The 27,565-nt window shown below is 38.4% G+C and overlaps 3 protein-coding genes across 3 annotated transcripts in view; all 3 read right to left on the reverse strand.

The window, feature by feature from the left end:
* Window positions 1-522: 522 nt before the first annotated feature.
* LOC120558598 (vascular cell adhesion protein 1-like) lies at window positions 523-5,990 on the reverse strand. Its single transcript, XM_039799654.1, has 5 exons — window positions 5,715-5,990; window positions 4,630-4,905; window positions 4,162-4,494; window positions 1,915-2,160; window positions 523-1,711 (listed from the first exon to the last, which is right to left on the reverse strand). The coding sequence occupies exons 1-5, from the start codon at window positions 5,785-5,787 to the stop codon at window positions 1,539-1,541; spliced, it is 1,101 nt and encodes a 366-aa protein (XP_039655588.1). The 5' UTR covers window positions 5,788-5,990; the 3' UTR covers window positions 523-1,538.
* An 8,382-nt stretch (window positions 5,991-14,372) lies between these two features.
* Window positions 14,373-19,900, reverse strand: LOC120558610 (cell adhesion molecule 1-like). Its single transcript, XM_039799670.1, has 5 exons — window positions 19,487-19,900; window positions 18,376-18,651; window positions 17,542-17,874; window positions 15,904-16,167; window positions 14,373-15,090 (listed from the first exon to the last, which is right to left on the reverse strand). Exons 1-5 carry the CDS (start codon window positions 19,557-19,559, stop codon window positions 14,903-14,905), a joined length of 1,134 nt encoding a protein of 377 aa, XP_039655604.1. The 5' UTR covers window positions 19,560-19,900; the 3' UTR covers window positions 14,373-14,902.
* Window positions 19,901-23,386: 3,486 nt separating this feature from the next.
* Window positions 23,387-27,565, reverse strand: part of LOC120567413 (general transcription factor 3C polypeptide 1) — a 28,718-nt gene continuing 24,539 nt past the window's right edge. Inside the window, exons 35-38 of the mRNA XM_039814376.1 lie at window positions 27,248-27,537; window positions 25,507-26,342; window positions 25,245-25,428; window positions 23,387-23,951 (exon numbers count right to left, since the gene is read on the reverse strand). Coding sequence (XP_039670310.1) covers window positions 23,727-23,951; window positions 25,245-25,428; window positions 25,507-26,342; window positions 27,248-27,537 — 1,535 coding nt within the window. The 3' untranslated portion in view covers window positions 23,387-23,726. The remainder of the gene's footprint in view (window positions 23,952-25,244; window positions 25,429-25,506; window positions 26,343-27,247; window positions 27,538-27,565) is intronic.

Below are 27,565 nucleotides of genomic sequence, written 5' to 3' on the forward strand. Positions count from 1 at the left end.
GGGACTAGGACATGAAGGATGGACCAGCCATAATTCCACTCTCAAATGAATGAATGCCTAGCAGGTTTAGATAGAGATGTAGCATAGATCAACACTGTTGGATAACCATGTTGAGGGAGGGGTTTCATCAGTTATGACAGGGCTACTTTATCAGTACTTTTTTCATGTAAGTTTTACCATTTCCTCCTCATTCCTCTCCTGATTTCCCCCATGTTTCTTAGGAAAGGAGAGGTGGGAGGGGAAGAGTAGGAGTGAAACATATCTGAGATGCATTTACTCACTCCATCCTGAAAAGAATCTCTGCAGTGGAGTTTCCTGGAAAAGCCTCAGAGATCCAAAAAGCCTTAAGAGTTTGGAGTCAAGCTAGTTTAGTGATAAAGAATCTCATAAACAGGAAATCTATAATTAAGTCTTCTAGCTCCATCAGTACTTTGGGGGTTTACTGTACTTGCCATCTTTCACATATTATGAGGCAAGTACTGATTCTTACACTGGATAACTGTAAATAAACTAAGGCCAGTCTGTGACTTAAATGCTTTAATTTAACACAATTATGAAATAAAAAGCCGATAATGTCGTTTTTTTTAACATGCATTGATATTGTGGTGTTTAGACACTGTCTCCATTAAATTACTGTTAATTGACAGTACCTTGTTCCATGTATTTGCAAGTACGTTAAATAGTAAGTAACGTGTGTATCCCATTGAGCATGAACAAAGTGTCATTTATTTAAAAAACAAAATAATAAACGTGATAAAATCTCACATTTCCTTATTAAAGTTCCAGTGAGCAGTTCATTATTATACAGTTGCTTGTATACATTCCTCTTTTTCACTAACATCAATGCAGCACACACACACACACACATACATACACACAATGTACAAAACAAATACATGCACATTCACACGGAAACTGGAAACAGGAAACTGTTGCTCTGTCTGTGGGTTGAAATGAAGTCAGGCACACACTTTTAGTGGGTTACACACAACTGTGAAGTTCAATGTGAGCAATTTCACATACTACTCTTAAGCTTTATATATACAACACATCTCTAAATGAAGGTGTGAAGTTCTTTGCAGTAACACAACTGAAATACAACAGAGAGAAACAGTAAAACAGCCACACTGGATGTTTCAGCCAAAATTGGCCAAATAAGCACCACATAATATTGACTTGTTGACATGAATCTAGTTTCCCATTTCCCTTAGCAAACTGTTTTTTGTTTTGTTTTTACATATTCTGCCTCATTATGACCCACCCAGACATTTTCAGTCATTGGGTCATGCTTTCTGTCCCCAGAGTGAGAAATAAACATGGAGAAGCAGCGTAATAAGTGTAACACTGTGCTTTACATGACAGAGAGCTAGTCACTTGTTCCATTCAGTTTAGGTTACACAAGTTGAAACTTGACTTAAACTCCTTTTTTATGATTTGTGGCATTTTATGTCATTAGATAGCGTCAGTACAGACATGACAGGAAATGAGGGAGAGCTAGATGCAACCAGCCCATACATATTTCACGCCGTACCGCAGGCTTACTCTACAGAGGGCACGGCAGAGTGTTTTGTGTGCAAGCGGAAAACGTCCTTCAGGTTGTATTGTCCCATCCGATTGGATTTGTAGAAAAATGAGTATCCACTTATTACACAGATGACAACCAGAACAGCAACTGCTGCAATCACACCTATAATGAGTCCCAAGTAGCTTACTGCAGAGAGTGGGGTGAGGGGGATGGGGTAAGAAAAAAAAAGGAACAGAGAATATGATACGTCAGACAAATACCAAAACAGTCTCAATGAACTTCCTTCCTCACGTCAGAATCAATCCTCAACTGCTGTGAGAAACCAATTCCACACACTTTCCAGTAACAGTCATCATAACTCTGAAGACCCGACAACACTTCAAACTCACCTTTGACATCCACATTAAACGTCACAGTGACAGTCCCCATGCGGTTGCTGACAGAACAGGTGTACTGCCCTTTATCCTCAGACGTTACAGAGTCGATAGTGAGAACGCTGCCACTGGGGTAATAACGGATAGGTGATGTCCACGTGTACATGGGGCTGGGGTTTCCCACAGTCGAGCAGTTCAGTTGTAGAGAGTTTCCTTCTGCGACGGTGATATTTAAATGTGATGAATTTAGTTGAGGCTTATCTGTGTGTGGATTAAATGAGGAAGAGACACAACATGTCATTACAGTAACATGGGCACAATTTTGAAATTTAAACATATTTTTCATTGATGTACAGTAGATATACAATACATTGTATAAGGGAAGTGGTGGAAAGCACCTAACAGGCTGTTGTACTTCACTTTTTAGGTTCTGTTACAGTGCACTCCAAAACATAGAGGAAAAGATTTCACATTTCCATCCACTACCTTTATTTACAGGAACGGCTGTTAATTGTTTCTTTGCAGACTGATATTTTATATACAAAACATATGATCATCTTAGGCTACATCCACACTCATATTTTTTCGATTTGTCACTGTATTAGTAGTTTCGCATTGCCAGACCTTCCTCATCAGTGCTGCGGAGGAGGGTCCGGCTAGTCCACACAGCATTCCGGGCTGTCTCGATTTAACCATGCAGAGATATAAGGAGCAGTTAACCATAGTCCTCGTGTTTGAAAATTCCAACACAAAGAAAGTGGAAGGTAATTGACATCCGGCCAAAAAGAGTGACAACCGGCGGAATTTGCGGTGGCACCGGAGCAATCCCGAAAGTGGAACGTCGCGGATATAGACTACTAGAGCTATTGTTATGTTACGAGTCTCACTGGAAGTTAAGGATGACAAGACTAAAAGAGTCTAAGAGTCAGAGAGGCTGTACTGGTAATGGTGCTTTGAGCTAAATGTTATCACCAGTATGCTAACATGCATGTTCGCCATGTTCGTTTAACATGCTAACATTTGCTATAGCCACTAAACACAATGGTCATTAGTTCTACAAGTAATTGGTCATCACCAAAGTTATAACATTTCATCCTAAGGGTGAGACAAATGCCAAATGTTATGGCAATCCATCCAATAGTTTTTGAGAGATTTCACTCAAAACCATAAATATCAACCTCACAGTGGCGTTTAAGGAAAAAAAAGATGCAGTGCATCACCAAAGTCAGGATTCATTTTATGAAATGTTTGTACAAAATTTCAAAGCAATCCATCCAATATTTGTTGAGGTATTTCATTCTGAACCAAAGTGGGGGAGGACATCATTTTTGACACATGTAATATCTGTTTCTTTTTTTGCCTCTTGGGTGCAGTGAAAAACAAGCTGCTGAACAAGGTGACATCACCTTTAAGTTGATAACGTGTTGGCAAATAGCTGTCTATTTATACATCCAGCTGATACAGAGCAACATTATCATTTATTTTGAGAGCTGTTTGTGTCCAGCTGATGAATGTCATAAAAGACCAATATTCACTCTCCTTTAAGTTCTGTTTTGGTCTCCACAAACTCCTGAGGGAAATATCTGGTTCTTTAGCTGCTAAAAGCTCCATTATGTTCACCAGCTAGGTGCTAACTTTGTCTGTCTGCAGTTTTGTGCAGGACAGGTAGCCTGGTGCAGTGGTTCTTAACCTTACTTTTAGTTTTAGCAGCTAGCCTTATCCAATGTGCTCCAGGCTTTGTGGATTTTTGATGCGTTTGGGACTTTTTCTCTCCCCCTGACCCCACCGGGACAGCACCCTTTCTTATTTACAAATGAAGCTCTGAATATAACACATGAAATGTACCAAACTTATCTTGCGACCCCCTTGGGGGTCCCGACCCCCAGGTTGAAAACCACTGGCCTTGTCTACAGTGTTTTTTGTTTTGTTTTGTTTTTAGCTTTTTCCCTGAAAACATGCTAATGAAAGCGATGAGACTAAACCAAAACAGAAATGTTGCGGGCACTAAAACCAGAACAATGAGATGAAAGACACTATAAAGTTCAGTAAAGATAAAAGGAACTGCAGAGTCAAGAATGCTCATCATCACTATAAACTAAGCCTTTCACATACCAGCAGTCAAGCCCATTGCTAATATAGCCTAAAATATTGATTAGAGCGGCTTTACATAGCAGATCAAAAATGCTCCTTCCATCACTGTAAATGTGGCCAACATGACAATGAAGGGTGTCAAAGTGTGTTCCTTTTTCTTGTCAGACTCACAGTACACAGTGGCAGTGATGTTTTCTGACGTCACCACTGGAGGGCGCTGTGGTCCATCAGGTCCCAGTTCTAGCTTTGCTTCACACCAGAACTGGACTCCATCATCATCTTTACTGGGTGTGATGTTTAAAGAGAAGCTCTCATTCACTGGTTTCTTCTCTATGTTGTTGTTGGACTGAGGTTGACCCAGCGATGTCTGTCCTCTGTAGAACATCACAACGAGCTTTTCAACAGGAGCAACGTCCTTTACTGTACACTGCAGAGTGTACTGATGACCCTCAGACATCGGCCCAGTGTGATTTACAAAGCTGATGGACACACTGTCTGGAGGCTCTGTGGAGACAAACAGAGAGACATGCATGCACACATTAAGTAACAACAGGAAAGAATATAAACTACATACATGTACCCATTTGCTTTATTACTCATTAAATCATCACTAACAACAGTTCTTTTGTGTTTACTTACGGTACACAGTTACAGTCAGGGTGCTACAACACTGGTAACCAGTATTGCTGGTATAATAGCACATGGGAGATGTTTGCCATTCAGTCAGTCTGTCAACCGTCCATAAAATTGTGGTTCCGTTTTTTGTTGAGTTTCCAACAGGGCTCTCCACATTATAAATGGTGCCGTCGCCGAGGCAAGCATGCTGACATACAGAGCAGATGGCAGAGGTTGGGTCACCATACTTCACTACCAGACTGGTTGGAGTGAACTCAGGTTTATCTGTACAGTTTTGATCTGTAACACAGAAACGGTTGTGATTTTAAACAGCTCATTGTAAAACTAGCAATCAGATACATACATTATTTATTTATATTTTTCTTACAGAGAAAGCCTATCTCTACTTTATTACTGGTATGGTATGTTGCCAGGCAACCTAAAATGGTCTGAAAAGACAACATCAGCCATTGTCCAGCTTTAATGTTATTTGGCATATACTCACAATTTTGTAAGGAGCCTAGTTATGCTTTTCTAATCTTTATAGATTTGCATTTCTAGGCTGTCAATCACAGAATATATCCTTGTCCATGGTCTGCCGGTTATATTCTCCTGTGATTACAACAGTCCAAACCGTTTTTTAAGATATACTGTCCCAGTTTAACTTTGAGACTGTATTCTAGCAGTGTGTGGGTAAATATAACCTAGTACTGTGAATGCGTTGTTAATGAAAGCTAACTACTCCAAGTTTAATTAGGCATGGCCATACAGTAATTATGAAAGTAGCCTACTGCCACAGCGTATTGTACAACGTTTGTTAGTATAATATTCAGAATGTGAGAAACGAGAGATAAATGGTTTGTACATGTATGAACTAACACAATTACGATATACTGCCTAAACAATAGGGAAAGAAAACAAACAAGTTATTGAAAAAAAGATTATAGGCTATTATGCCTAAATCTATATATAAAGACGATTTATTAATTGAAGTAATAACACGATAACGTTTTTCAAGCTGTATTTGATGGCACGTCTAATCGCCCCATGATAAAACGTAGGGAGGCAGATAACCCGCTTTCAGACCGCAACGGATACGGAGAGCTTACCACAACTGGACACATGGAAGTCCCGCAGAAAGGTCAGCAAAGAAACAACCAAAAATATGTCGGAGAAAAACATTATTTTAGGTAGCCTGGGTCTTGTAAGCAGACGGCTGAGCCCAAAGTCAAAAGAGTGCGAATGATATTGAAAGTAAAAGTCCACTCCCTTATTATTTTCCCCCGAAGAGAGAGCGTCACGTCATAAAAAAATGACAAGTGAAATTGAAACTATCAGGGAGGATTTCCGAAGCATTTTGGGGAAATTCCGGTAGACCTGCCAGTGGAGGATGACTGATCATCATGACACTGATAAACTCAAACTGATTCAGCCTGAATGCCAGCCCCCTGACCAATTGAACTATAAATGTATAGTTCAATTGGTACATTTATATACCAATGTATAGCCTACACATAACACACACACACACACACACACACACATATGTATATATATATATATATATATATATATATATATACCTATATACCTATATATACCTATATATATATATATATGTATGTATATATATATATATATATATAGGTATAGGCCACACAGTTTAGGTAGGCCCTCTTTTTTTGGTAAAGGAATGTTAGTGGTCCGGAAGCAGACTTCTCTTATCTCCTTCCTGAAAGCCCTCTCCCTTAAAAGTCATGCTCGGAAATCTGCTTTCAAACCCACAGATTGCAGAACTATTGGGAACCTCTACCCTCTCCTCCACATACACATCTCTGCTTCATACCAGATTTGACTTTTTTCTAATTTTTACACACACACACACACACACACACACACACACACACACACACACACACACACACACACACACACACACACACACACACACACACACACACACACACACACACACATACATACATGGTTATTTCTAGTCTGTTTATATGCTACCTCTCTTCTGCCCCCTCCCCCACTACTTGTAACCAGAGGAAGGCAGGACTCCATATCAGAGAGGCATTGGTGTTAAAAACAGAGCCACACAACTTGAACAGAAGGCAATCATGGAACTGGGGGTATACTGCATGTCAGTGACAAACCCTTACCAGAACCACTTTCTAACTTACCACTCTTTATAAAGGGCCAATAAATCATTTACTTAGGCTTTTTAGGTCAGTTATAAACTGATAACAGCTAATGACGTTATTTCCCAAAATGTTGAACTGTTCCTCCACAGTCGGAGCACTTATTTCTAAGTCCCACAATGTTAAAAAAACAAACAAAAAAACACATTAGTGCACAAGCACATAAATACAACAGAAATAGAGCTATAGCTCAAAAACTAAAAAAACTAAAACAAAACAATAACGTGACTTTACTTCATATTGTAAATGATCTCTGATCTGAATAAAGTGGCAGACTCAGCTGTTTATCAGGTTCAACAGGCAGTTGCTATACAAAACTCAATGATTAACCTCAAAATCTGTTGTTTTTCGTAACTCTTTGACCTTATAAGCATGTGTTAGGATTCACTAAATGACGTGTTCTAAGATTTCTGAGGACGAAGGAGAGGCTGGGTTCGAATTGAAAGATTAAAGCAAAAAGGTTTAATAAAACAACATGAAAAACGACAGTCAAATCACAATCAAAGACATAAAACATGAAAACACTGTCAGCAGCAGACTGCAAACATGATTCCCCTTGCGGGGACACAGATTGCAGCCATGCGACATGACAAAACAATACACTGTAAACAGCGGACTACAGAACCTTGTGCCCTCGTCGGGACCCAGGCTTGTAGTCTCGAATCCTTCTCCTGCTCCCAAATGTATTCCTATTTCTCAGGATAAGGACACACCTCTTCATTTAGGTTTACTCCAGGTCACAGACTAAGGTTGATTATCATGGAAGTGTTGATTATATTCAAGTTTACAGAGTTTGCATTTCCTTTGTTCTATCCCAGACTTGGCACCAGGAGGTTGGAGACTCAAAGAGACGTTCCTCTTCATATGTTAATAGTTGGTTTTAACCTAATCAATTTAACCAAAGACAGGAAGAGAGGGGGAGAGAAATAACCAGCTGTTTTTAATTAGTAGGCTAGTCATTCTAGATTCCATTCCTATTTTCATAACCTGACTGCAGCATACAATTTATTATTTAAAACATAATACATAAGCATAGTTTTATCTTTTTACAACCTAACACATGTCTCTGCATGTTATTTAAGAACATGTTCTTTAAGAACATGTTCTTTGGATAAAGGGTGTGTTCCAGTTAACAGTAATGACATAGTTGGAGTAGCAGGAGACGGCCTGCAATAAACAGTTTGACACTTACATATAAACAGAGACAGGGTGAACCAGGACCTGGCTGTATATCCTTAACTCCGTTATCTCCTCCAGATTCATGTGAATTACCACTCTCTGTTTAACATCAGTGCTAAATTTACTTAATGAAATATTTGTTCTTATCTTTACATATTATTTACATTGGCAGAGTAGCCTTTTCGTTTAATCTTTATTGAAATTAAAGTAACCGCTTCAATGTGATTGACTTTCAATTTAGGCCTCAGGTCAAAATAAGTGTTTATAGATGTCTTAAGATATAAATTACACTCAGAAATAAGTAATGGACTTGAGCTTTATGTCCACACCACGCCATTCCCCTTTTGTGAAATGTACTGTTTTTATTCTACGTATTTTTTGAATAAGTTTTCCAGTTCTGTAAAGTGAAGTGAAACACAGAAGTAAATGTAGATCAGCTGAGGTTTACTAAGAGGAAGTTGACCTTGGGTTACATTTAAGTCCTAAAGGGGGGAATTTCATGAGGGTTACTAAACTTCACTTGTTGATTTAAAGAAGGCCTGAGGGCTGAAATGTCATCAGAATAAATAGAGATATGCACATGGAGCCAGAGTGTGCTATACATTTTTCTTAATTTCAAGTCCACCTCACTACAACCCTTGTGGGCGTTATTTTTCTGTATTACTAAACTTCCCCCGTCTGAACTGGACAGAGATGCATCATGATCTTCAGACGAACCAACCTCAGACGCCTGTTGTCATCCACTGAGGTCATGTTTAGTCAGAAGTGTTGCATCGTCCAAAACTCTTTCACACAATCCGAATGATGAAATTTAAAAGGGGAATATACATTATTGTCTCACGGCTCAAGTATCAGCGTCACTAGGTGCTGTTTCTGCAACCAAAACTTCTCTTCCTGACAGCATTTTACGTGGCAATGTACATCTTTATACGATGTTTATGAGTTAATAAACAATGAACGACAGCTTACCATAGATATTTATAGTTATTTATCAATGTATTTATTACCAGTTGCACATCTAGTTTTGAAAGGTTAGAGCCTTTGAATGTTACATATAGCTTTAAACAAACAAGCAAATCCAAGAGGGGCATTAAAGGTGAGCAGGTCAGGAACAAGCAACAGATCAAACTAGGAACCAGCAAAAAAAGAAAAGCAGATGAGGTCCAGGTTTGGTTTCAGATGAAGGGGCCTGGGGGGGGAAGTGGGGATGTGTTAAAAGGAGGGCAGAGAGGCAGACATTGTGATATTACAGGGATAAACAAGTATTGAAATGAGTTGAATTGTGAGGTATCACACTCCTCACTTGTCCATGGCACATTGTTCTCTTCAATCCTTTGCGTTGTCTACATTGTGGATTTGCACTCACGTTTACATTTGATCGTACATTTGGTCTGTAAGTATGACATGTAGGTACGTTTTTTACATAATATATTATTTTAATATTTGAATCTTTCCTAATTCTCATTTTTCACACAAAAAGTATTCCACACTCTTTGAACTCTTGACTTACGACATAGCGTATTAATCCCTGTGACTTTCTCTTGGTGTCAGCAGGGGCGATTCTAGGAACAGAGCTTTAGGGGGGCTCAGCCCCTAATGAGAATGTGACACGGATACAGTGCCTTGCAAAAGTGTTGAAGCTGTAATTGTTTGCCCTCTGTCACTAACAGACATGTTCGCAAACTCTCACTTGAAGCACTAAAATTGATTAAAAGAATTAAAAAATGAGATGAAATTTAGGGGGGCTTGAACCCCACTAAAAAGGGTCTAAAATCGCCACTGTGTTGTGCAGACAGCTGGAACACACTGGCCATTCATACCGGACGCATACACGTTGGTCACAAAGCAATCCTTGTGTTGCAGTGTGTGTGTGTGTGTGTGTGTGTGTGTGTGTGTGTGTGTGTGTGTGTGTGTGTGTGTGTGTGTGTGTGTGTGTGTGTGTGTGTGTGTCTCCCAATGTCTCACTGTGAGAAGTCAAGACAAGACAGCCAAAATCACCATGAACCTGAAAGTGTTTTATTTGAATGTGTTCTATTTTTGTAAAGTATCATGCTGCACTGTGTTCGTCCTATGTGATTACGTGCCTGGCTTTACACACGCTCGCATCTCGCGCAAGAAACAGAGGAGACTCTGAAACTCGCGGCAGCGCGCGGGCCGACGGGCGCCGAAATAAAAATAGCTGCGCTACGCAGCGCTGCAACGCTAACGTGCCAGGTGTGTTTTGGCTGTAACAGTTCTACAGAACTGTGGCCTCATTTATAAAACTGTGCGTAGATTCTATTCTGAAAGATTTCGTGCGCAAAAAAGTCAGAATTTTCGTACGCAAAAACAATATTCTGATTTATAACACCTTGCGGGCGCTACCACGCACGCTTCTCGTTATAAATACGGGACGTACGTACCTTATGCGCGGTCGTAGACGAAGCCTCACGCTCCTCCCAAGGTCGTCCCATATTTTTCCTAATAAAGTCCATGTTAATTAATCAATGAATATTCCAGCCTTGAAAGGAGCCCTTGATCACCAATCACGAAACGGAAAAATGGGGAAAAAACCCGATTCAGTGATTGTGAGATCGATGTGCTCCTAACAGAGGTAGAACAAAATCCTGTTTGGAAGCCGTAACCTTTGTGTAGTGTTCATATTGTTACACAGCCTTAATACTTCACAGATTTAGCTCAATTACCAATGATATACATCATTTATGGTTCATATTTGCCATTTACCCCTGTGAGATCACATTTATGATCATATGATCATTTTCGTTTTTTGTGAGAGAACAAGATTTTTGATCATTATTGGTGCAAAACAATGTGTAGGTTAATGTGCTTGAAATGTGACAATTTGGTAACTTGTATGGTAACTGTGTGGGAATAGCAGGTGCAGAAAGACAACATTCACACACAGACACCTACAATCACACACGACCACATAAAGACGCACAGACACACACACACACACACACACACACACAGATACACATCAAACAAACAACGCATTTCCCGGGGAGAGGCAAGGGAGAGCAGCGGAGGAAAAGCGCATTCCCTCCGCTGCACGGTGTGGGAGGATCCCCTGCCTCTCCCCCGTTGCTGGCAGCCCCTCGCCGGGCGCCGCGACCGGCTCTGGGTCGGTTTAGCAAGAACGGGATTGTTCAGGAAAACAAAAACTGGGTTAGATTCGGAAAACGGGCATACCATCGGAGTTCACTAAAACGCAGTCTACAAAACCTTGGGAGCATTACGCACGATCACACGTGTGGTCAAAAGTTTGTGGAAAACTGGGAACATTTTTACGCATGGAATCCCGACTATTACGAGGAATGTTGCGACGACAAATTTCACCCTGCTTCACGCAACTTTTTCTTGCGTAACAGGTTTTATAAATGAGGCCCCTGGACAGGTAAGAGGGGTGAGGTCTGTGCTTGTAACAACCTGCCCATCACATGTTGCTCAGTGCTCTCATATCACAACATAACATACTTCTTTATAAACATCAGCAAAAAAAGACCCCCACCCATTGATAACTTTAGGTAATATTATGGACTGTCACACTGTTTACAAAAACGTAAATGTGGAGTCACCCATCAGGAAGTCTGAATGAAGATGTCGTTAACCAGTTAGAGCAGCCACATCACAGGCTTGAATAAAACATTTTATTATTGAGGGTCATTATGGAAGGCAAACTCAATGTAGAAAGATGGGGCAGGCCGGCAGCGCCGCAGCAACAGCTGTCTGCGTGGACAGCACAGTTGCGCGAGCCGCAGCAGTTTAGCGAGGTAGCCCTCAGGCAGAGGCAGAAGGTAGGCTTTGTGGTTTGGGCATTACCTGTTCGTGCATGGTGTGTGCTATAGGCAATAGTGTCAGGGGTCAGGTGAGGGTCAGGGAAAAAGAGGGCTCAAAGGGCGCTTACTTCTAGTTGATAATAAGCCTGTGGTACAACTGTGGTACAAGAGCAAAATCCTGTTCGTTATTTTGGGGGGCTGGGAGCAGTTCAACTTTTCAATGAAAGGAAATGCTTGGAGAGTTGTGTGACTGCACACTATGCTTTGATTCTAATTTTGACTCTAGTGTGGAACATGAAAAATGAAAATAGTGTATTTGACTGAATAAAACTTAAATAGAATGTATTACATCATTATAAAAAGATAAAAACAAATTACATGTAATATTATTTATGTAGTTCACTGGAAAAAATGTTTTGCAAAAGTTCCTTCCCAATATGAAGGTCTAAATGTTGTTTCAAAGCCTTCTCCACATTGCAAGGAATATAATTGTAGTAGAAAAACTCTATTTTATAATACTGGACCTCAATATATTCAGAGTAACGACCCAAACACATCTGTTGCATGCAAGTATCGAAAAGTGTCAAATATATTGGATGCTTTGACAGAGTCTGAAGATTTTTCACTTATTCTTTGATCAGATATTCCCTTGACTTAAATTAGGAGACCTGTCTTAAGTTTAAACTGTATTTATTCAAGCAAAGTTATTCATTTAACACAATTAGCAGTTTGAGAAAAGGTTCGAAACATGTTCACATAACCCAAAGAGAAAAAAATAAGTCAAATTTAAGTAAAGCAAACACAACTACTGCTAGTTAGTATCAGCCTGTAAACTACTCACTATGTTTGAGTTTTTAAACATTATAAAGAGGTTGCTAAAAACCTTACATTCCGGGGAAATATTTAAAGGACTTGACCTTAGTGTCCTAGGTTGAAGTTACATCCTTGTCAATTGATTTGACAGAGGTAGAAGGGCAGAAATGATCATTTTTAAAATTGCTTATTTTGCAGATTATAGCCTAACATCTAGTGGTAAAATAACAGTATTACATTGTGAAAAGTGCTTTGCATCACAATAGGCTGCCTTCTTCTTACAGTCTATTTTGAATACTGATGTCAATTTGTCACATTTTAAAATATCAAAACAATAGGAAAAAAGAGGGAACATTATAGTATAGGAATTATAAAGCAGCAAGAAATTAATATTGAGAACAGTATTGTTGGTTTTTCAGTGATTCACTAAATGATCATAACCCTGGGGGGGGGGGCAGGTATGCTATAACTATGAACTCCCCCTAGACATTCATGTTGAATGATACACTGACAGATAACCGCTTTCTTGCAGAGAGTAAGATGAAAAGATCGATACATTTTCACTTGGGCTGTCTTTTTTATTTCAATGGAACTGTGCCAGTAGGGGTTGCTACTGCAACTAAACGCTGGTGGCAGAATTCTAAGAAAAACAAGTAGTGGGTTTTCTACAACTAAATGGAAAGACTTGTGCTGCCATCAGCACATTCATTTTTGCCTCCTATTTATTTCAATGAAACCACTGGGAAATGCAGTAGTTCCTCCTACTGTCGTTTTCTGACAAAACTCTCTGAGAGGAACTGTCCCCTGAGGAGCTCCCCCAAGAACTACATACCTTCAAGGGATTCTTTTTCTGTTCCAATATACAGTTTGTATAACACTTTAATAAGGTATCTACATAAGAGTGATATAACACTGTCATGAACACATGAACCCTAATCCTAACTCTAACCCTAACTTGTCATGACAAAAAACGAATGACACTTAATGACGCAATGAAGCAATATGTCATAAACGTTTATGACTTGCTTAAAATGTTTATGACACGTTCATGACAGTGTCATGTCACTCTTGTGTAGATACCTTCAAGTAAAGTGTAACCGAAGATTCTTGTATGTCCCTTCAATGGGTCAAGATTGCATTGTATTTCCCCTGTTGCATATATGCTCAGCAAAGCCTGATTCCACTGTCCATTTGCCTGTGATTTTTTTCGTGACCAGCTGTAGTTTGTGTTTAGTGTTGTCTGTTGTTAACACGGCTAACTTTAAAAAAAAATTAAAATAATAACACGGGCAAAAAAAGTCCCTCAAAACGGCATTCTAAAAACTAGGACTGTTCTTCTTTCTTGCCGTGCAGACACGATAAAAGAGGGGTTCTTATAGCTATAAAAAAAACGCTGAATAAAACAGAAAACGCTAATACATCAACTGAATGTAGCAATATACCATACACACAATTACAGCAACAACATAACATTTATTGGTACTTTTTGAATCAGTGTTTTTTAGCCATGCTAGCTGCATTGCTCAAGGAATGTAGTTTGGCTGGTCACCACTTTGGTCCAGACTGAACATCTCAACAACTATTAGATAAATTGCCATGAAATTTGGTATAGACATTCACAATCCCCAGAAGATCAATTCTAAACAACTTTGGTGATTCTCTGACTTTTCTACTGGCGAGTAAATTATCTTAACGTCAGCTGATAAATTGGCAAAAAAATGGTACAGACATTGAAGTCCCCTTCAAAATTTATTGTAATAAGATCCGGTCAAGAAACTAATGACACACCAGCTCAGCTGCACTTTGTGTTTATTGCAAATTAGCAAATGTTATCATACTAACATCCTAAACTAAGATAGTAAACATGGTAAACATAGTTACTACTAAACATGTACTACTTAGCATTGTCATTGTTAGCTTAGCGATGTTAGCATTTACAAGTGCATTTGCAAGTATGGCCTCACAGTGCTGCTAACATGGCTGTAGACTTACTGTTTTCTTTTTCATTGTCAATTAAATTGATCCACTCTAACATCATTTTTTACAGTATGTTCCGTGTGTGTATTTTCAGAAAGGCAAACAATGCTCATTTACAAGCTAATGCACTCTAAAGGTTAACAATGAGTATTACAGTACATTGTAAGCGTTCTCACACAATGGGCTGCCTTCTCAATGTATTTAGAGAACTGATATTGGCATCAAATGTGAGCTATGTAGGACATGGATAAAATACCTTTTATTGTCTTATTATATTGTTCAGTGGCAACGATATGACCTGCTATTGCTCTAGAAACAAACCGCTTATGTTCTCTAGGAATGAACTCAAAACAGAGCAGAGAATAAAAGCACAAAACACATGGACCTGTGAAGCAGTATGCTACTGGTGCTGCAGTTCGGTACGGTTGTTGTCTGTGTGGTTGTTGTGGTTGATGTGGTTGTTGTGGTTGTTGTGGTTGTTGTGGTTGAAGTGGTAGTTGTTGGCGGCAGTGTGGTTGAGGTTGACTTCAAACCTATGGACAAATAGACAGTTGACTTGTGATTCTATCAATCAACATTTTTTTTTTTTTAAAGATAATTTTTTGGGGGCTTTTCCCTTTATTATATAGTGACAGTGGATAGACAGGAAAGGGGGAGAGATATGGGGGATGACACGCAGCAAAGGGCAGCAGGTCAGATTCGAACCTGTGCCGCTGCAAAGGACTCAGCCTACATGGGGCGCACGCTCTTACTGGGTGAGCTAGAGGCCGCCCCTATCAATCAAGATTTTTGAATGTAGGACTGACATTAACTATGGTTTCTTCTTGTGTAAATCTTTCGTACCTTTTCACCTGGTAAATAGACTGGCACTGTTAAATGAATGAGTAACAAATGGTCAGCTAACCATTTGTTACTCACTCATTTAACAGTAGTCTGTTTACCAGTAACTAAACATTAAGGCTTGAATCACAGTCAGTAATTAATCATTAATTAACCATTCGTTACTCATTCATTCCTCAGTAATTACCTACATTTTTGTGTACCTTATTTTTATTGTAAAGTGTTACCTCCCAAATCATTGGAGGTTAAAGGGAATTAAATCTGTGTTATTTATTGGCAATAATTTCTTACTGCCATTTGTCAGATTTGGGGCTCTATGGCTGTTCCATAACGCTAACAAGATAGATTATAGGACTATGCAAATACCAAGTCTGGCACATACTATAGGCCAACACACAACTCCTGCTGTCAGGGCATTTTTAAAAACAAATTTGTAGTTGAGTGCAAACAGAGCCGAATCAGAGCTTTAGGTAAAAAAAGAAGGAAAAATTTAAGTTTGAACTCACCTTGGACATGCACGTCAAACATCACAGTGACAGTCCCCACATCGTTGCTGACAGAACAGGTGTACTGCCCTTCATCCTCAGAAGTTACAGAGTCGATAGAGAGAGCGCTGCCAATGCGGAGAGAAGAGCGTTCTTTAGCTACTAACGGGAGCGTCCAGTTGTACGATGGGCTGGGGTTTCCCACGGCCGAGCAGTTCAGTTGTACAGGATCTCCTTCTGTGACATTGATCGGAAGGAGATACGACCCCTCTAGCTGAGGTTTATCTGCGGGTTGACAGAGAAAAATACAAGTCCACAAACAAGTTAAGTAAACAGATGGTTGTCAAAGAATAGTTAGACAAATTTTGAAATTCCCTTTAAAGGCATCCTACCGTTATGTAACTTTTCCCTCTTCGGTCCCCCTACAGGTTGTCTCATTGGAACTAAAGCTTGCACGGCTGTAGTTCCAATGAGACAACCTGTAGGGGGACCGAAGAGGGAAAAGTTACATAGTATGCCTTTAATTCCCCTGCTCCACGAGCGTTTGGTTGAGCCATAGCCTAGCTGTTAACCCTGACCCATTTCTAGTTTTCATGCTAAGCAAAACTAATTTAAAGTGCTCATATTATGCTCATTTTCAGGTTCATAATTACCAGAATAGGTTTAATTTTAAATTTTCAAAAAACACTATATTTTTGTTGTACGGCACATTGCTGCAGCTCCTCTTTTCACCCTGTGTGTTGAGCTCTCTGTTTTAGCTACAGAGTGAGACATCACACTTCTGTTCCATCTTTGTTGGGAGACGCACATGCGCAGTAGCTAGGTAAGGACTACTAGCCAGTCAGAAGCAGAGTATGAGGGAGTGCCACGCTAGCAGCAAGGCGAGCATTATAAGGTGTGTTATAAAGTGACGCAAGTTTGTCACGGAAGTAAAGGCACAACAGAGCTGTTTGGAGCAGTTTGTGAACAGTGTTTTCTGTTGGAGATGGTAAGTCCCTTTGGGGTGGACTTTGGGCTTTTTCACTTTCTAAACCTATAGGCCTAATGTGCACAAAAATATGTATAACACAATAAAGGAAAGGGAAAAAGCCAAAAAGCATAATATGAGCACTTTAAGGCTTTTTGGATCCCTGAGGCTTTTCCAGGAAACTACACTGCAGAGATTATTTTCAGGGTGGAGTGATTAAATGCATCCCAGAAATGTTTCACTCTTTTACTCTTTTCTTCCCCTCCCACCTCTCCTTTACTACAAGGAAGAAACTTGGAGGAAACCAGGAGATTGGACTTTTGGCTTTTTCACTTTGTAAACCTATAATGTGCACAAAAATATATATATAACACAATAAAGGAAAGGGAAAAGCCAAAAAGCATAATATGAACACTTTAAGCTAACCGGCTGCTGGATGTCTTCTCATATAAGGTTAACTTGAGTGAATGAGCGCATTTCCCTAAATGTTTAAATACGGTATTCAATTAATATGGTTATACATTGTAAAAGAGAACAACAGGATGACCAAAGATCAACAGTTTGCCACTAATTTAGTCATTTGTGGTTTTAATGTGTTTGTTTAGTTCTTTTTCGCATGACAGCAAGATTCTGGTTGGCTCAATCACTGCAAGATTAAGGAGTGTAGTTTTTTTTCCTCTCGTCAGACTCACAGTACACAGTGGCAGTGATGTTTTCTGACGTCACCACTGGAGGGCGCTGTGGTCCATCAGGTCCCAGTTCTAGCTTTGCTTCACACCAGAACTGGACTCCATCATCATCTTTACTGAGTGTGATGTTTAAAGAGAAGCTCTCAGTCACTGGTTTCTTCTCTATGTTGTTGTTGGACTGAGGTTGACCCAGCGCTGTCTGTCCTCTGTAGAACGTCACAACGAGCTTTTCAACAGGAGCAACGTCCTTTACTGTACACTGCAGAGTGTACTGATGACCCTCAGACATCGGCCCAGTGTGATTTACAAAGCTGATGGAAACACTGTCTGGAGGCTCTGTGGAGACAAACAGAGAGACATGCAGGCACACATTAACCCTTGTGTTGTCTTCCCATCGACCGTTCAACTTTTAGTTTTTTCTGGGTCAAATTTCTTTTTCCCTCAACATTTTGGTTGTCTTTTTCAACACTTTTGTCGCTTTTCCTGATGTCTTTGTCAGTTTTTCCGTACGTTCTGAAGGTTTTCCGATGTTTTTGCGCTTTATTTTTTTGTGGGGCTTTTCCATGTTATTTAAGCTTTTTCCAACATTTTTGTCACCTTTTTCAACATTCTTTTATAATTTTTTTGTATTTGTATTTTACTTATGAAAAACGTTGTATGGAACCATCCCGGTTATTTATTGTTTTGACAATTTTGTTGAACGAAATCCAAATTTTGACCCGAGGACAACATGAAGGTTAAGTAACAACAGGAAAGAATATAAACTACCTACAAGTACCCATTTGCTTTATTAGTCATTAAATCATCACTAACAACAGTTCTTTTGTGTTTACTTACGGTACACAGTTACAGTCAGGGTGCTACAACACTGGTAACCAGTATTGCTGGTATAATAGCACATGGGAGATGTTTTCCATTCAGTCAGTCTGTCAACCGTCCATGAAATTGTGGTTCCGTTTTTTGTTGAGTTTCCAACAGGGCTCTCCACATTATAAATGGTGCCGTTGCCGAGGCAAGCATGCTGACATACAGAGCAGCTGGCAGAGGTTGGGTCACCATACTTCACTACCAGACTGGTTGGAGTGAACTCAGGTTTATTTGTACAGTTGGGATCTGTAACACAGATATTCAATTAGACAATATTGCTTTTAATTTTTTTTTAAAAAAAAAAATTAAAAAAACTTTTTTTCTTTCTCATTTTTTAAAAATTTTTAATAAAATAAAATAAAATTATTTTATTTTTTTTTTTTTTTTTTTTTTTATTTTTATAATTTTTTTTTTTTTTTTTTTTTTTTCTACTTTTTTTTTAAAAAAAAATAAAATAATTTTTTTTTTTTTTTTTTTTTTTTTTTTTTTTTTTTTAAAAAAAATTCTCCCCTTTTTTTTTTTTTTTTTTTTTTTTTTTTTTTTTTTTTTTTTTTTTTTTTTTTTTTTTTTTTTTTTTTTTTTTTTTATTTTGTGCTTTTTTTTTTTTTTTTTTTCCACCTTTTTTTTTTTTTTTATTTTTATTTTTTACACACTCTTTTTTTTTTTTTCTTTGTTTATTTATTTTACTTAGATCTATTACTTTGTATTAGTATTTAGCTATGTGCTTATTTCTGATCAAATATTAATTTAACTTCATTTGTTCAGCACTTTAGAACAAAATACTAAGAATACAAATACAAAAGCATGAAAGCCCTAAGGAATCCCAAAAAAGAATAGTCAAACATGACCTAAAAATAAAGGCACTGGACACAAAATGCAAAAACGTAATATAACACTTACACGATTCTTTCATATTAAAGTATGTTATGAATTGTAAAGGTACATCTGAGTTTGTAAGACAAGATTCAGCGTACTTCAACCACACCAGATCATCTTAGGAAATCATAATCCCATTTATACAGGAAATAGTCTGCTGAAAATAATTCCCTTTTTCTTTTAAGGGAAATACAGATTCACTTACCACAACTGGACACATGGAAGCTGCGCAGGAAACCCATCAAAGAAACAACCAGAAGAATGAAATGGAAAAACATTATTCCCAGTTATTTCTTTGTACAACAAGTAACAAAAATCGTTGCCCAAAGGTGGTCAGGAATTAAATGAGTCCTCTCCGTTTAATGGTTTTCTATTGAATGTTGGCAGCGCCTGTTTTCACATCACACATCCTCTCTACGTTTTTTCACAGACATCCTTTCATTCTTGAAAGTGAAAGCGTGGTAGTTACCGGTCTCCAGATTTCCCTGTTTTTACATCACCTTCTAGATTAATTTCAGAGACTTTACATAATCGGAGTGCTAACTATTATCTTTACTCTACACGCCTGTCACGTCCACACAATAGAAACATCTTTATTCACATATGGAAAGTATGCATTTGCAAAATACTAATTTATATCTACAAATAATACTTCCATCCAATAGTTATGATCAAATAAAGAAAGCTAAATTGTTTAAATTGTGTTCAGTGTTGTAAGGACCACAAGCATATCTAAGCAATCTAAAAAAAAAAAAAAAAGACGTATAGCCCCATTTAAATTTGGGGAACAGACCCTTAAAGCAAGTGGTGGAATGTACTTAAGAACATTTTTCATGTATCTGTACTTTACTTAAGTAGAATCAATAGTGCATACTTTTGACTTTTAATTCGTTACATTTTGCAACAATTATCTATACTTTCTACTCCACTACATTTCTACAACGTTGCGTTACATTGTCGGATCAAGCCCGTGTGTTCTCGCTAGATAAATGTGTGCAGCATTCACTGTCCCGTGGGAAATAATGCAAAGTCGATCTTAATGCAGATCATACTGATAGATAACCACAATTGTAAGTCAGAATGTAAACTGGGCCCCAGATGGTAAGCACAATTACATTAACCTAAAACTAACTGAATTAAAATGCCACAGCCCATACTGTTTTTTTTTTCATTATTAGAATATAGACATTAAGAGACTAAATCGTTATGCAAGACTTTTACTTTTAATACTTAAAGTACATTTAAAATGACCTACTTTTACTTAAGTAGGGTTGTCATTGTGGTACTTCTACTTTTACTAAAGTAAATCTCTGATTATTTGTACTTTTACTTAAGTAATAAGATTCAGTACTTCCTCCACCACTGCTTAAAGCCAAAGGTTTTATTGTATCTGTATTTGCTATTAATCTAAGGAAGTGCTTATAGATGCAGGCCTATAGATTGACTTGCCATTCTGGGTAATTGCGCTAGTTTAGGACTATCACAGAACCACCAAGTTATCACACACATTGATATATGCGCATAACATCGGTAGGCCTAAAGGTGCTCTACACACAAGGAACAAAACTGAAAGTTTGGTATTTCAAAGTAGAGGAAGTATTTTGCGCATATATCATGTGGAAACAGCTTGGAGTTCAGAGCTTTAAGACAACATTCCGCAACTTCCGGGTGATCTTTATCAGTTTCATGAGAGCCCTCCCATGAATAGCCTAGTGGGCACGGCACTCTACAATTCTCTTCTTATTTATCCTTCACCAGTGCTCATACCCTATCAACTGCATATATGCATACACACATATATATATGCATATATATATATATATATGCATATATATATATATATATATATATATATATATATATATATATATATATGTATATATATATATATACACATATATACACATACACATATATATATATATATACACATACATATATATATATATACACATACATATATATATATATACATATATATATATATACACATATATATATATACACATATATATATATATATATATAATAATAATAATTCATATACATATATATATTTATTTATATCTATATTTCTTTTATTTTATTTTATATTATATTTATATTATTTATTCTATATTTATTGTTAATATCTATGTGTGTATATATATATATATGTGTGTATGCTATAATATATCATATACATATATAATATATATATCTAATAATAACATATGTACTACATATTATATATATATGCATATATTAATAATATACTATATTAATAATATATATAAATATATATATTAATATACATATATATACGTATATACAATGTATGCATGTATATACATATATATATATATGTGTATGTACATATGTAATATACATATATGTATATATATGTACATATATATATACATATATAATGTATATGTATATATATATACATGTTCTTTACATATATATACATATACATATATATACATATATACTATACATATATACATATATATATATATATATATATATATATATATATATATATATATATATATATATATATATATATATAAACTACCAACTGTAACTGTACCCAAACTTGGTTTTAAGAGTTTGGGCGGCAGAGCTTTCAACCAACATTCCAAACTTCCCGTGTTCTTTATCGCTGTTTCCTGAGAGCCCTCCCATGAATACTGGGGCCGGCACTCTACAATTCTCTTATCCTTCACTAGTGCTCATAGCCTACCGACTGCATTATTTATTTATTTATGTATAATAATATAATATATATATATATATATATATATATATATATATATATATATATATATATATATATATATATATATATATATAAGGTCGGGGAACGTTGAGGATCGTAGACCGGATGTGCGGCCGAGGAAACTTAGTGCAGCAGATGAAAAACACATCAAGCTTATTTCCCTTCTAAATTGGAAGATGTCCAGCTCAGAACTGGCAGAAACCAGTGGGACCCAGGTACACCCATCTACTGTCCGGAGAAGTCTGGCCAGAATTGGTCTTCATGGAAGAGTTGCAGCCAAAAAGCCATACCTCCGACATTGAAATAAGGCCAAGCGACTCCACTATGCACAAAAACATAGGAACTAGGGTGCAGAAAAATGGCAGCAGGTGCTCTGGACTGATGAGTCAAAATATTAAATTTTTGGCTGTAGCAGAAGGCAGGTTGTTCGGCTGTGAAGCGGTACAATAATGAGTGTCTGCAGGCAACAGTGAAGCATGGTGGAGGTTCCTTGCAAGTTTGGGGCTGCATTTCTGCAAATGGAGTTGGAGATTTGGTCAGGATTAATGGTGTCCTCAATGCTTAGAAATACAGGCAGATACTTATGAATCATGTAATTTACTGTAATTGTTGGGGTTTTGGAATTTATAGAGTGTGGTCTAGACCTACTCTATCTGTAAAGTGTCGAGATAACTCTTATGATTTGATACTATACATAAAATTGAATTGAATCATGCAATACCATCAGGGAGGCGTATGATTGGCCCCAAATGTATTCTGCAGCAGGACAACGACCCCAAACATACAGCCAATGTCATTAGAACTATTTTTAGTGTAAAAAAGAACAAGAAGTCCTGGAAGTGATGGCATGGCCCCCACAGAGCCCTGATCTCAGCATCATCAAGTCTGTCTGGTATAACATGAAGAGACAGAAGGATTTGAGGAAGATTCCATCCACAGGAGATCTGTGGTTAGTTCTCCAAGATGTTTGGAACAACCTACCAGCCGAGTTCCTTCAAAAACTGTGGCAAGTGTACCTAGAAGAATGTGCAGCCCCCTCACTCTGACATTTCTCCATTAGTGCAGTAGTATGTGCATGTATGTGTATTTCAGGCCTGTTGGTAATGTGTGTAACTGCAACTGTACCAACAGATGAAAAAATGTTAATTTCCACTTGCGGGATAAATAAAGGCAAGCCTTCTTCTTCTTCTTCTGAACTTGTAAAGACCCTAAGAATTTCTTCACCAGGTTCAGCTACTTGTTTCCATCCTGAAGAAACCTCACCATTTTTTTTTTTTTACTATGGCCTCAGACGTTGAGGAGTTAAATCTGAAGTTCAGCAATTGACCAGAGACTCCTTTCTCAAGTCAAGAATGTAATGTAACATATTTTTATTAATAGTTTAAGATAACTGGCATACAAAAAAGGAACACATAACTTAATTGAATTCTAAGACAAACCATAAGAAGAAAAAAATCCATTAAGACAATGTACAAAGAAATCCCTGTTCTGTAAAACCAGAAATGAAATCTGTCAGAGACCCTGATGACATGACACTTTTTTCTATAATTAAATTATTTAGGTGTATCACAACGGTCTGATCGCTGACACAACTTTTTAGGCATGAACTTCAAAAGCCTTATTATGTACCTAATATGTTGTCAGGTCAGGCCAGGTAAGGCTGCTTACTGCTTGATTACTTTCATGGTAGGCAATTGTTCCAGTGACGTTCGTTGGGTAACATCTGACTGAGCCGCAGGCAGCAGCTGATGGTGGGCTCATAAAATACCGTGTCTGGTTCCTCAATCTTCACTTTGGTCTCACTGCTTCTCTGGGGCACAGAGCGGGCAAACAGCGAGGGTTTAGGAGCTTTAACCAGAGTTTTCTTCGTCACACAGCCAATGTCGATGAGTGCCTGTGGAGGAGACTGGTAGGGTTATATATATATATATATCTGACATTAAAAAAGATCATTTACTAGGGCTGCACAGTATATTGTTTTTTTTTAATCGTCATCGCAATATCAACTTGCGCAATATACGGTACATATCGCGAAAGGCTGCAACATATCGCGATAGATGCGATTTTTCGTGTTAGTTGAAAGAAAATATCAGTATAAAACTGCATAAAATTTAACTCGTTCTTTTTTTAAGTGGTGCCTTTTATGTTCAATTCAATGTTCAATTTGTTCAATAAAAGAATGTTAGAAATGATTTCCTTGTATTTGTTTTATATTCAACAAGCAAATGTTGTTTTAGAAGAATACTGAAAGCAACAGAAAGGCAGAACTGAGTCCACTTTAATATCTGTTCATTTATCGCAAGTAATATCGTTATCGCAATATTCTACAACGTTATCGCATATTTTCCTCATATCGTGTAGCCCTAATATTTATTTTTACTATTCAATGTTTATTTGTTTATTTGTTTATTTAAAAGGATCCCCATTAGCTGCCGCCAAGACGACAGCTAGTCTTCCTGGGGTCCAAACAATACATACAAAACGTGTATGTGAGTAATTACAATCACAATTACTCACAAAAATATCATATAATAATAGACATAAAAGAACAAGAAAAAATAACAATACAAAAAGTACTGATTAGAATAATAGTAAAATAATACAAAACATAGCACATGATACAACCTCTCTCAGCCAATCCAGACGATATTACGATGTTGAAAACAAATACAGTCTTAGTCTTTTTTTAAAACCAGTTTTTCCCTTGATTTCACGAACCCCAACTGGAAGATTGTTCCAAAACACAATTGACCTATAAAACACGGTCCTCTTCATAGAGTCAGATTTAGGTAGGGGTAAAGAAATCTGTCGACTATTCGCCCCTCTTGTGATGTCTTGATACTTACTTCATAAAACACTTAATACTGCAAACTTTGCACAATCCCTGGTCAATAATTTGCACAATTCCACACAAAATTGTACAGCTCTTTCATTTTAAAACAGATTTATCTTACATATTTTATATAGTATTTTTACTATTTTTATTGTTATGCACTAAAATATCAAGGCAAACTCCTTGTATGTGTAAACCTACTGGCCAGTAAACCCAATTTTGTTTGTGTGTTGTTAAAAAAAAAATTACTAATTACTATTAATTACTTGAGCCATGAAGTTGCCCAAATGAGTTCTCTTTTACTGGAGACGAGTTTATCAGCTGATAGCCATGTGAGCTACTGCAGGTGAGAGTATCTGCGTTTACCTGCACCAGGTCCAGCACCGCCATCGGCTGCAACACATCTTTGTAATGCTCCACCAGTGACTGTTGCGTGAGTCCGGGTCGGAACATGATGTTGTACAAAATGGCCTCCAGCATGCCTTTACACATATCGTTCAGATTGCCGTCGACCATGCGCCACGGCCGGCTGATGAAACTCACGTTCTCGCTGTGAGGAGAAAAGACAAATGCTAAATGAACTGCAATAAGACAGTTAGTCAATCAATCCCTCCAAGTCTGCACTTACCCATTATCAACGTTAGCTGGCCTTGTTGGTCCCTCTCTTTCATCAGCTCTTCTGCTCGCTCGGACTCTACGATCTCTCTTTTCCTGTCTTTCCTCAGTTTCCACCTTCTCCTTGCCAGCCTCCTGCTCTCTGTCCTTTTCAGGCGGGATCTGCATTCCTCCCTCCTCCTCTTCAGGATGCATCTGCTTTCCTCCCTCCTCCTCTTCAGGCTGCATCTGCATTCCTCCCTCCTCTTCAGGCTGCATCTGCATTCCTCCCTCCTCCTCTTCAGGCTGCATCTGCATTCCTCCCTCCTCCTCTTCAGGCTGCATCTGCTTTCCTCCCTCCTCCTCTTCAGGCTGCATCTGCTTTCCTCCCTCCTCCTCTTCAGGCTGCATCTGCTTTCCTCCCTCCTCCTCTTCAGGCTGCATCTGCTTTCCTCCCTCCTCCTCTTCAGGCGGCTTCTGTTTTCTCTTCTCCTCCATGTTGAACAATGTGTCTCCACTTCCATCATCTGTCCGTTCTTTCTGCTTTTCCAGCTGTTCTTCCTCATTAGGTTTCTCTCTTGTTAAGTCACTCGTCAACCCCTCAGCGTCCCGTCTGTCCTCGCCCTTTTGCCCTTCCACAGCCAATTTTTTTGCCGGCGGCTCCTCCGAGTCCTGTCGGCTTCGCCTGCCTTTGCGCATGAAGGGGATGTTGTGCGGTTTCTCCAAAAAGGGGAGTCGGTCAGATGTGAAGCGTGACTGGGACCACTGCTTGGAGTTTACGGTCAGCAGCCATGGATCAGCGTGCTGCATCAGCACCCAACGTATGCCCAAACCCCCGACTTGTAACACCTGGCCTTCTTCTTGTAACTCCTGGGGCAAAAAGTGAAAATTTCAAAAATCAGGCAAAACCACAGAAAAAGAAGAAAATAGGAAACTGATTGTTGATTGAAACTGTTGAAGGAATAGATTAAACAGTGTATCTACTCATAAGCTGCAAACGTTCGCATGTGCGGCTAACCAGCTTGGCACAGAGAGTAGCAAACTAGCGCTACCGCCGTAGCCAAAGCTAGGACCGTTCCTGAGGGCTTGGTGGGGACACAAAGCTTGACATGCGAACTAAGGGGGGGGGGCTACTGCCTCATTTGCCGGAGAACAAACTGAATAACCAAGATGTCGGTTCATCAAATTAGATTTTTTTTTTTTCTAAATACAAGTGAGGTTTCGAGAAAAAATCGAGTGCAGTAATCGTGGATTGGTTTTCAGCTTTATTTTGTAGTTACTGTACATTTTACATGCAGTTTTTACTGAATTCAGATATTTCTATGGTATATAATATAATATAAATAAATGTTTTTTATATGGTAAAACATGTCAAACAGTCAGATTCCAGTTTTAAAGGTGCCGTAGGTAGGATTGCGAAGATCCAGGAAAAATTTGAAGATTGACAACTTCTCAATCCCTCCCCGCTTTCTACTGAAGCCCAAACTGTGTCCTAACCCCCTCCCCCCACAAGGGAGAATGAATGCGTGTGCATGAGCAGTGATTGAAACGCAGTTAGACACCCCCCGGCCCTGATTGGTGCATCTGAACAGGGAGCTGTGGATTTTTGCAAATCGCATTACAGGCTGGAGGTGGTGCCAGAGGAACCCGATTCTATTTTTAATTACTTGCTTCATGTAGTTCTACTGGAAAATAGGTTCAGTTTTAGCAAATATGACAGAAAGTTAGTTTTATAAGTCTTACCTACTGCACCTTTAACACATAAATGTGCTTACCTTCATGTACTGCTGCAGGCTCCTGGTGCGTCCAGACTGTGGCTCCTCCAGGTGTAAGTGAGTCTTATAGAGGTTATGTATTTCCAAACCACTCTCACCAGCTGCATTTAAACTCTTCCGGAGCTGAGCACATGCTTCAATGTCCTCAGGAGTGTATCCTCTTTCCTGAATCAAACGCCTTTCGCACTCCTTCACACTGTTGGGAGAAGAGGAGGAGGAACGGATGGAGTAGGTGAGGATGGAGGGCAGCAGGGACGGACCACATTTAGTCAAGTCCAGTGGTGGAGAGTCTAAAAATGAAGGAGAAAAAAAAGCAAA

The sequence above is a fragment of the Perca fluviatilis genome, chromosome 1 (assembly GCF_010015445.1).
Source record: "Perca fluviatilis chromosome 1, GENO_Pfluv_1.0, whole genome shotgun sequence".
Classification (NCBI taxonomy): domain Eukaryota; kingdom Metazoa; phylum Chordata; class Actinopteri; order Perciformes; family Percidae; genus Perca; species Perca fluviatilis.

Excerpts from the sequence above, each read along its gene's own strand:
- LOC120558598 (XM_039799654.1), bottom strand. The coding sequence starts at position 5,787 with ATGTTTTTCTCCGACATATTTTTGGTTGTTTCTTTGCTGACCTTTCTG. Across the intron at positions 2,161-4,161 it reads CATCACTGCCACTGTGTACT|ATAAGCCTCAACTAAATTCA; the intron begins GTGAGTCTGACA and ends ATCCACACACAG. Across the intron at positions 1,712-1,914 it reads GTTTAATGTGGATGTCAAAG|TAAGCTACTTGGGACTCATT; the intron begins GTGAGTTTGAAG and ends CACTCTCTGCAG.
- LOC120558610 (XM_039799670.1), bottom strand. The coding sequence starts at position 19,559 with ATGTTTTTCCATTTCATTCTTCTGGTTGTTTCTTTGATGGGTTTCCTG. Across the intron at positions 16,168-17,541 it reads CATCACTGCCACTGTGTACT|ATAAACCTCAGCTAGAGGGG; the intron begins GTGAGTCTGACG and ends GTCAACCCGCAG. Across the intron at positions 15,091-15,903 it reads GTTTGACGTGCATGTCCAAG|GTTTGAAGTCAACCTCAACC; the intron begins GTGAGTTCAAAC and ends ATTTGTCCATAG.